This window comes from Cryptotermes secundus, unplaced genomic scaffold (genome assembly GCF_002891405.2).
Source record: "Cryptotermes secundus unplaced genomic scaffold, Csec_1.0 scaffold123, whole genome shotgun sequence".
In the NCBI taxonomy this organism is placed as follows: Eukaryota; Metazoa; Arthropoda; class Insecta; order Blattodea; family Kalotermitidae; genus Cryptotermes; species Cryptotermes secundus.
The window spans coordinates 447,161-458,278 of NW_019736394.1; the positions used below are offsets into that span (position 1 = coordinate 447,161).

Below are 11,118 nucleotides of genomic sequence, written 5' to 3' on the forward strand. Positions count from 1 at the left end.
TTTGTGGACTTGATCACTTGTTGAACTGGGCTTTTCAAATATAACTTTATTTTGCCGCAAGCCAAGTTAAAAAATATAGACATTATAACTGGTTCAGAAAGGAATTCAAAGTGAATACTTAATCTCTAACTGGATGCAAGGTGGCTATGGATGAGGAGACAAGCTATCCTGACTGAATTTTTGTGATTTGTGATTTTCCTCCATATGAATCCTGAGACAGTACTTAGAATATGCCATAGCCACTTTAGTCTTCAGCCTTTACCTTTCATAATTATACCTTTTCTCTTCTGATATTCTATTCTCCAAACAGTTTAGAGAAATCCTATTAAACAAACAGAGAATCATTATGTGGAATTCTGAATGTTGTAATATGGTGTTCTCTCTTTACAATATCCCTTCTTTCCTTTAGTACAGTTTCCGTTTGTCATCAGGATATTTATGGAAAATAAAGGATATGTATGTATCAAATTAAATTCAAGGCATGTCACTCTGTAACCAACATTACTCTTTTGTGGCTGAAGTTTCTGGCATCATATTTTCATCTTAGTCTCTCAAGGGGTTGTTTTTTTAAAGTTTTCTTCATAAATTTAATGTATTCCTTGTTTCTCCATTTGAAATTCATGTTTAAACTACTGCAGTCTTTCTTCTAGTGAAAGTAACAAGTGTCATAACCTGTTTAAGAATCAGGGAGGTCAGTTCATATGAAACGAAACACCTTTTTAAATGTGGCCTATTTATCATCACCATAGATTTGCTTCATACTTTCTTAATATGTGGGAGGTGGAATAGCACAGTTGGTATAGTGACTGGCTACAGGCTGAACAACTGAGGGGTCAGAATTCAAGTCCCAGCAGGGTGAATAATTTTCTCTTCTGCATGTCATCCAGACTGGCTCTGGGACCCACCCAGCTTCCTATCCAATGGGTGCCAGGGGTAAAGCGGCTGGGGCTTGAAGCTGACCACTCATCTCCAACTAGTGCCGATGTCAAGAAAACATGGATCTCTACATCCACTCCTCCATGTCTTTATGTCATAGTGCTTAATTAGTTAAGTGCAGGGGCAGCTTTACTTTTTACTTTACTTTCTTCATAGGTTCAGGAGGATGAAAATCTGTTGCTTTTCTTTTGCCCCCCCCCCAAATTTTTTTTAATTGAGTTTTCCGCATCATTAACCTGTACCACTACTATGTAACTGGAGCATGACAAATATCCGGTCCAATTCGGACAACGGATCAGTGAATTTATGACTTGTGTATGTATATAGCTCAAGCGGTTAGTCGCTGGCATCCCACCGTGGCGGCCCGGGTTCGATCCCGGGTCTGGTCAAGTGGGATTTGTGGTGGACAAAGTGGCGCTGGGGCGGGTTTTTGTCTGAGTACTTCAGCTTCCCCTACCAATCTTCATTCCACCAAATTCTCTATCATAATCACCCAGGGCAGGCTACAGTAGGCCAATCAGTGGATAGTGGTGCTGTTCAATGTGAACAGGCAAAATGATTATGTAGAAAGGTTGGGTTAAAGGTAAAGTCAGGCTTTGCCCAGTTAATATCTGTAATCACAGTTGAAGTTATTGATGTGTTTGACTCTTTCTATGGCTTTCCTGATGATGCAGGGATTATGTGGCAGTTTGCTATGTCTTCAGTTTTATTTAAGTTGATGATGTATTTTATATTAATGGTGTGTTTAGCATGTGCTTGTTGCAACTTTAAAATGAAACAAGTTCTAATACCTTTGGTCTGAATTGCTGTTTTGCAGTACCTGGAGCTGAGGTTTGGACAGGTGACACGCCTGGCTGCTTCATTTGCATTCTCATTGCAGATGATTCTTTACATGGGCATTGTATTGTATGCTCCAGCACTGGCCCTGGAGGCTGTTACAGGACTCTCAAAGACTCTTTCTGTCCTTGCTATTGGTCTTGTGTGCACATTCTATTCCACCATTGGTGGCATGAAAGCTGTTATTATTACAGATGTCTTTCAGGTGGGTGAGAAAACTTTTGAAAAGATAAGTTTTTATGCTTCCATATTAAAGGAGGGTCATGTGATATTTTGATGACAGTGGAAGATATTGCATTTATTTCATGTTGGTACTGCTGATAGTCAAAAAATATGTTCAGCATATTTGCTTAGTTAGAGTGATAAAATATTAACAGATGCATTCCTTTTCTTATGTTTGAGCAATCCATTTAAAATTAATGTATGGAATTTAGTGTTTGTATGAAATTTCATTATTTAGTGGCTACAATGTTTGAAAATCTTGAAAGCATGGCATGCACTGGGATTGCAGTACAGTTTTTGAACATTTGTTTTTTTTTTGCATCTCAGAAATGTAATGAAAGGTTAGGTTAGTCCTTCTGAAGAATGACAACTAAAGAGAAATGGTGTGGGTTCAAACTCCAGAACAATTTCTTTTTAAATGAAGAAAGTCGTCTTCTGGGTTTAGGCACCGTGTATTCTTCGTTTTGGCCGACGTTTCGGAGGAACGTAGCGCCTCCATCTTCAGAGCAGTGGAATGGCTTGGAATGCGGAGAGCAGTAGCTACTGCTCTTCCAAGCCATTCAACTGCTCTGAAGATGGAGGCGCTACGTTCCTCCGAAACGTCGGCCAAAACGAAGAATACACGGTGCCTAAACCCAGAAGACGACTTTCTTCATTGTCATCGCCGTGGAAACCTCAAAACTTAAAAATTCTTTTTACTTTCTTTTAGATTTCACATCTCTAAAGTGATAAGCTACACAGAAAATCTGTTCTGATACTCGTATAAATATTGTTTCTAGTATATAAAGCCTATTGAGTTTTAATTAATTTGATTTATTGCATAATTCTATTTAACTAAGTGCCTACATTTCAGAAGCTTCATTTCATACTGATGGTGTAAGACTTGCAAGCACTGGCTTGTAGTAGAGAAACATGTAGGATAGGAGAACAGATGTTGGCCCCTAAGTAGGTACATTTTAGACAGAGTAAATATGGTACTGATTACGATGAACTGGCCAATCCTTACTTTTAAATACAATGAACAGTGTCAGCTCATGATCATCTAAGCAAGTGGGGACAGAACTGAATAAACTTTACCCCCCCCCTCAATGCTTATGTTAAGAAAGAGTGGAAAATTTATGTTTTTATTTAAATAGTCACATTTTATAAGTTCAATAGAACTCATTCTTTTTTGTAACTTCACACTCATTTTGTATTGACAAGAACATTTTAAATAAAGGTTCTCCCCTGATTCCTTTGGCTGTGCATTTCACTCCTCTTGGCCAAAATACAGTGCCCCACTGGGTCACGGGGAGGTTTTGGACCCTGCTAGTCTCATCGTCTCTTATTTAATCTCACTGTTAACACATGTGTTTGCTGCCACCTAGTTATGTGTAGTGGGAGGGAGCATAACTTTTGTTCATAAAATGGGGGAGACGTGAATATGTATGGTATTCTACAAAAACCCAAAGTGTCAGGATCCTCCAGTGCAAGTAACAACAGCAGAACAGACCTGTGAATGGTAGGTATAACACTTAACAAAAACCATAAGCAAGTGAAAGGAACTTCTGTGGAAAAATGAGCTAAGGCTGGGTCCGCGTAGGCAAGCCATTCATGAACTTCTTCCAACATAAACAAATTCTGCTCATGATGCCATACTGAATATAAAGAAATTATAAAGTCATCAGATTTCTTTCTGTCCAGTAAGGTGATAAAGACTAGTAGAATCCCTGGCCCTTATGGATAGGCATCCCCTGGCAGAGCAGATAAGCAGATTGACTGCTGCAGTTTATACCATTTTGCATCCTCACAGCCTGCTCCCCTAAGGCCCATTTTATTATTATTCTCATACCTCCCAACCATTCTTCTAAGTGGATGCAGTCTGAGAGAGTTCCTCAGTACATGTCTGAACACATTTCATTCTTATACAGATGTAATTAAATGTTATACCAAATTTGTTTGTTTTACATGCATGTTGTTGTATCATTAAAATGTAATGATTGATTTTCTGTTCTCAGTCGTTGTTAATGTTCGCAGCCGTTTATGTGGTGATCATCAAAGCTACAGTGGATGCAGGAGGTCTGACAGAAGTGTGGGAGATAGCTGTTGATGGGAACAGAATTGAATTTGACAAGTGAGTTATTGAGTACATCAGGAGTTACTGATCATGTAGTGATTGTCAACAAAACAGTCTCTTAGATCGTAATTTAAATTCTTACATGTCTCTTAAGGATCAAAGCAAGATGACAGGAATATTGTATAGCAAACATCGAAAGTGTTTCCTTCAGCTCCCAGGCAGACTTTAAAGTGTCATTCTTCTTGTCATTCAAGTGCTCCAGTTGTTGTGTTGTCATTATTGACTTAATCTCTGTTATCACTTCTGCATCACCACCGCCACTGATGCGACCGCCGCCGCCACCACCACCGCCACCACCGTTCCTGTATACATTCTCCACAAGTAACAGTCATCTAAAGACAGTTGATCTGAATAATTAATATGTCACTCCATGCTGTTGCATTATTCCATTGCAGTTTCGACCCTGATCCGACTGTGCGCCACACGTGGTGGAGTCTAGTCATTGGTGGAGGCTTCACATACTTGTCACTGTATGCGGTGAACCAGGCTCAAGTACAGCGTCTGCTCACACTAAAGTAAACAATTCTATAATATGTTCTTCTCTGTCTCAACTTCACAGTTAAGCTTTTTTCTGAAGAAAAATGCATATATGACTCACATGATTGGGAAGTCTTACAAGATTAATGCTAGTCTTTAGTAGGTAATGGAGTGTGTATACAGTAGCTGTTTTGCAGTGATATGAGTGTATGTATTAACTTATCAATGTGTATACATTTTCAAAATTTCATGTCTTACTTCCATGGAAAAAAGAGTCTTCCTTAGGTTGTTATATATGTATTTTTAAAGTCACTGATTTTGGCATTAAATTTTGCCATGAATTAGCCCATGAACTTTCTTTATCTGGTTAGTGTATAGTCTACATTTATTCGTGTTCATTAATCCTTTTCCATTCTAAACACAGCAGGATGTAGATGGTTGTTGTTGCATCTGCATAGTAGCACATAATTATTCAGAAGCCATTTGAATTAATCGGTCTGCTAGTGTCAGAACAACTTATTCTCTGGTAGCAGAATCCAAAGATTCAGCAGCACTGAAGCCCACCAACTCAGCATGACACTAAATCAGTCCAAACCAGTTCACATCCTCATAACATATTTCTCAAAATTCCTCACGTTTTTGTTATTGCTGGTGGCTATTTTTCAAGAAGTTTCCATATTCAGATTTTGTAGATTTTCTTATATTTTTTATCTATGCTACATGCCATTCCCATCATAATCTCTTTTCTTTCAATGTCCTATGAATATCAGGTCAGTTGTATAAGTAATAAAATTCCCATTATGTAACATCCACCATTTTCCAATTACTTTATTTCTTTTAGGTTTTAGAATAATTAAAGAGCATGATGAAGGGGTACAAATTTGGCACTGAAAAAGAATCTAATCTTCATTTTAGCCAAGAATTATGACATATTTACCCTTGCTCCTTTGAAACAGGGACTTGAAGAAATCACAGCAAGCCCTGTGGATCAGCTGGCCCGTTCTATCTCTGCTCAGCCTCAGCACCTCTTTCTCAGGGCTTGCTATTTATTCCAAATACTATGGCTGTGATCCATTAAAAGCTGGACGTATATCTGCATATGACCAGGTATGAAACCCATTTTAGTACTGACATGTAATTTTAAAATGTGTATGATCATGAACCTTAGATTAATCATATTCTTCATTCCCAGTACAGTTATAGTGGATATAAGGTTCTCACACTGATTGTGAAGAGCATTGTCTTCAGGGATATAATGCCATGTAGTTCAAACAGAAGCTCATGGATGATTTAAAGGGTCATACCCAACACGTGACAATACTGTGTCCATTGTCAGAGTCAAAGTCAAAGCCAAGCAAATAGCTAACAGGAATGAGGTGTCAAGCAAAACTTGCTTTGCTCCTTCCAGAAATTTGTGCAGACTACACTCATTAATTAGATGGTTATTGAAGATGAAATTGAAACATTATTGAAAAAGTATGTGATGAATTGCACGTAGATTTGAAATAGAACATGAACAGACAGACATCTTTTGCAGAGGAGATGTCTTTGCCTAACATTAATTCAAGGAATTTAATCATGGTAGTATAAACTTTCTGTCTTGTGCAGAGGAGATGTCTTTGCCTACCATTAATTCAAGGAATTTAATCATGGCACTATAAACTTTCTGTCTTGTGCAGAGGAGATCTCTTTGCCTACCATTAATTCAAGGAATTTAATCATGGCAGTATAAACTTTCTGTCGTGTAGAGGAAATGCTCAATTTATGAAACTGGTCAATGATACTGTAACTTTTGCATCAGGTGTTTAGAAAATAAGACTGAATCATTCAAAAAAACTCATAGTACTTGAAACATTCACATCTGATCCTGAAAAGTGACACTACCTCCTTCAAGAAAGTGAGTCATGGCAGCCTAAACTTCATATTTAGTGCAGAGAGTGACAGTGCTTAATGCAAGAAACTGAACTATGGCTGTATTACTGTCTCACTCCAGTGTTCCTTTGGAGAGTCCTAAAGTGATCTCGTTCAATGTAATAAAGAGTAAGGTTACGTTTTAGGTAGGAAAACTTTCACATCGGCACTTAGCCGTTAGGGTAGAGTTCCACGCACTGAATGCTACTCAGTTGCTATCTGCTCCTGTGGTGTGCTGTGCACTGCATGTAGATACTGCTCATTCTTTATGATTCTATCTCATGAGTAGAACTTGAACCACAAGATCTAAAAGTTTGTGACAATGGTACATTTGTACAAATATTTTTTTTTTGTCATTGTCCATCGTCTTGTCTTTATTTAAAACCCGCCCTGTTTATTTTTCAAAACACAACGTTTCAGAGACTGGATTCTGTATCCATCTTCAGATAAAACCTACTCAGTTGGGCCCAATTGATAGAGCTAGTCCCTATCTCTGGAGATAGGGACTAGCTAGGTTTTACCTGAAAATGGAGACAGAATCCAGTCTCTGAAACCTTGTGTTTTGAAAAATAAACAGGATGTTTTTTAAATAAAGACAAGACAATGGATAATGTTAAAAAACATAGTACTTTAACCACATGAATTCTGCTTGAATATGCTCTGAGATAAAAGCTTAAGCTATTTTTTTATGTATCAAGAAGATTTATCAATTTTTCTTGGAGCAAGTGACTTTTCAAATGTCATAGACATTTTGTCAGCTAGTTAACTTTTGTCACTGCAAATATTGAAGATATTTTAAGTGGAGTGTTTTCTCATATTCTTAAAAAATTCTTAAATTTTATTCTCATTGTGAGGAGATAGTAGCTATTAACTAGTTCAGGAGCCAGTGTTATTTTGCATATCTGAATTTAAATGTCCACTGGAAACTCCTCTCACACTGTGTTAGGGTCTGGGGTTTAAATCTTCCCACCTAAAAAACAAAACTTGAGTCATAACAGTATAACCTTCATATCTGGTGCAGAAGAGATGACACCTTATTCAAGAATGAATCATGACACTGCAACCTTAATACATATTAGTGCAGGGCCAATGAAGGAAACTGAAGGAAAAAATCATGGCATTGTAATGATGATGGCATGATCTGGCGTACAGGAAATGATGTATCCTAATTCATGAGACCAAGTCATGGCATCTTTAAATTTGCATGTCATGTAGAGGAATTATTACTGTCTGGTTCATAAAATTGAGTCATGTCACTAAAACTTTCACATCTGGTATAGAGGAAATGTAGTTACATAATTTGAGAAACCGAGTCATGACACTCCATTCCTCACATCTGGACCAGAATATAGTTTACCTTAGTTTAGTTCTAGGCATTATTTCAACCCTGTGGAGTGCCTCTTAAAATTACCTATTGATCTGGTATTTTTCTGTCTGCATGCATGAAACAAACCAAGAACTGCTAGGCATATTTTCAGGATATTTGATGTTGGAGATTTTTACTAAAATTTCTCAACATATTCCAACTGTAGCTAAATCAGACCAAAAGAATGGAAACTTTACATTCATGTAAACTTATGGTACTATGCATATCTCAATCATAAATCTTGATCAAAGTTAAACATGTTTTGAAAAATGTTGAAATACACATTTTATATTCACTATATTTTTTATAACTCTTTCCATTTTTTGGAGATAATTAAACTGCTCTATTTTTACAGAGTAGGTAATGAAAAGTTCAGTCCAGTGTGACATACGAGTTTAAAACACTTCAGTCCTCATTCACCTTACATGTTTCGATTCAAAAGAATCATCTTCAGAGGCACACAACTACGATAAGGAAACACTGTCACATAAGATATTTTAACAATATGCACTTTAGATATGACTAATGCTCTCTATATAAATTTTGTTATCACGGTTGATTTTGACGTTTGTCTTACGCACTCACAATGGCACTTCTTGAAGTGTAGATTTACTGGTTATTCTGACTGGGGTTTTTCCACTGCACACAATATTGTGTTTGCTTTTCCGTACAGTAGACTCCCAATATATTTAAAATTGTATTAAAATTTCCATGTAAAAAATTAGTTATTATGTTAAAATATCTTGAGCCGACATTGGGTCATGTTGTTTTCCTCCTGATGGTGGGAGACATCGTTTATTTCTCTTGATTTTATGTTCTTATTATTAGTAGTGTAGTTCACGTGCGTGCTGTGTCGTTTGTGAAAGACGTGAACTACAATATATTGGGAGTCTACTGTATGGAAAAGTGAACACAATATTGCGTGCAGTGGAAAAACCCCAGTCAGAATAACCAGTAAATCTACACTTCAAGAAGCGCCATTGTGAGTGCCTAAGACAAACATCAAAACCAACCATGATAACAAAATTTATATAGAGAGCATTAGTCATATCTAAAGTGCATATTGTTAAAATATCTTATGTGACAGTGTTTCCTTATCGTAGTGGTGCACCTCAGAAGATGATTCTTTTGAATCAAAACATGTAAGGTGAATGTGGACTGAAGTGTTGTAAACTCGTATGTCACACTGGATTGAACTTTTCATTATCTACTCTGTAATTAATAGTGTGACGGACCAAAATGAGACATGCTCTATTTTTCACTCCTTATCCATATGGGAACTGAAAGGTTAAATAACTAAAGGCATTATGTCTTGTTCTAGTCTCTTATGACCATTTTATTTCATGCTCCGTCCACATTGAATTACATGATGAAAGCAAACTTGGCCACGGTGACCTAGGTACAGTTGCCAACCTATAGTTAGGATACTACATTAACAAAAATGTTTGTACTATGTATATTTTTCCTAATTTATATATTGAACAATCAACAGTGATATTCTGAATAATCATATGTGAAGATTACAAAACAGTCAGTAATTGTGTTCCAGATAGATGCAAATAGTGTCAAAGTATTTTATTCTTAATAATAATTAAATGTAGCTTCCTCCCATCTGGACTTATAAAGGACTAACTGCGTATAAATATATAAACTATGAAAATATTTAAATACATATCAAATTAAAATATAATTTTACATAAGAGCATAAATACTATTTTTGAATTTATCTAATTAAATAGTAAAAATACTTAAGATAATGGCAATAAATATTTTATCATGCGTGGTATCATATTGTAACGTGTTTCCTCGTTACTGAAGACGCCGTAGAGATGGTTAATTGGTTTATTTAACAATCTACAACTAACGGCTACAATTACTTATCACAGTTGCGGGGTNTTTTTTCCTCTGCTGACAGTTATGATTAAGCAGAGCAGTTGCATTGACTGAATTCCACCAATTAACCATATTTTCTGCCATTTATAATTGTTACCGCAATGTTAAGAGAGAATTATTAACTGGTAATTATTTCAGTTTTTTTATATTCACTTGTTTAATGTCAGTTTGTCAGCCACTGAGTTCACATGACACCAAATGAGAAAGTGATGGATGACCACATTAATGATTTAGAGAGTGTCATATTCTAGCTTGCACCTTCACTAACTCTGATGTGAAGTGAACTAATCTGAAATTTAACAGACAATCTGTTTTTTCCAGTTGATGCCTCTGTACGTAGTAGATAGTTTGAAAAACATGCCAGGCCTTGCAGGGTTGTTTGTTGCTGGTATATTCAGTGGATCCTTAAGTACAGTATCATCAGCCGTCAACTCTCTTGCGGCTGTCACAATAGAAGATTACCTCAAGGTGAGAGCTGGAATGGTACAAGAATATTGGCCACCTGTGATGTGAATTCATTAATGTGGTAATTTATAGTTTAATAAGTGGAATGAATTTACAATATTATATTTAAGCATCCTGTTGCACTCCATACGATAAATAGAACTAAAGATTTTATTATGGTGCTATTACAATAAAGTCAAAATTAATGAGTGTGAAGTAATCTACGGGTGGACAGCTATCAACGAAGTAGAAGTTGATAATGACAGGGAGAGTGTTTTAGATGTTAAATTTTGAAATGGGTGCAGTGTGACAGCGACGTGAGTGTTATACACCTGATGATGGCTGTCTGAGGCCGAAACATGTAGTGTAGGGAGCAAGATCAAAGACACAGAATATATTGTTTGCACTTGAGACGGAGTATATATCATTTATGGAATGAATTCTTTGAAAGTTTTTCATTAAACAAAATTGAATTGTATAAAAATGAAAATTCCATTAATAGGGTATAGAGACAATAATTAGAGAAGTGGAGAGCTGAGAAAATACATATAATATAAATAACAAGGAAGGGAAAGTAACTTGTTATGCGCATCAGTGTCAGATGTGTTACAGAATACTGTGAAGGTATTTTGAAATGAAAGTCCATAAGTGTCTACAGTATGTAGAAGTTGGAACAGTATGAAGAAGTAGTGTCAGGTGTGATCATCACTGTATTTGAACCACTTCATAGGCAATGGGAAATCTATTTGCTTTCATTCCAACACATGAGTTCTAATGAAGCAGAAATAAGCATTCTGCTTCAGAGTTCTATGTAGGAAACTTATTCCAGACTAATATTCAGCTTAAACATACTGCATAAACAAGTAAATTGTATGTAAGTTTTGAGGTTTTCACGGCAATGACAATGAAGAAAGTT

General features: G+C 36.4%; 1 protein-coding gene across 2 annotated transcripts in view; it reads left to right on the plus strand.

The window, feature by feature from the left end:
• Window positions 1–11,118, plus strand: part of LOC111869798 (putative sodium-dependent multivitamin transporter) — a 57,594-nt gene that overhangs the window by 41,704 nt on the left and 4,772 nt on the right. For both annotated transcript variants that reach the window (XM_033753561.1, XM_023861570.2), the window contains 5 exons: window positions 1,754–1,978; window positions 3,993–4,108; window positions 4,507–4,626; window positions 5,545–5,695; window positions 10,080–10,226. In XM_033753561.1, the coding sequence (XP_033609452.1) occupies window positions 1,754–1,978; window positions 3,993–4,108; window positions 4,507–4,626; window positions 5,545–5,695; window positions 10,080–10,226 (759 nt within the window). The remainder of the gene's footprint in view (window positions 1–1,753; window positions 1,979–3,992; window positions 4,109–4,506; window positions 4,627–5,544; window positions 5,696–10,079; window positions 10,227–11,118) is intronic.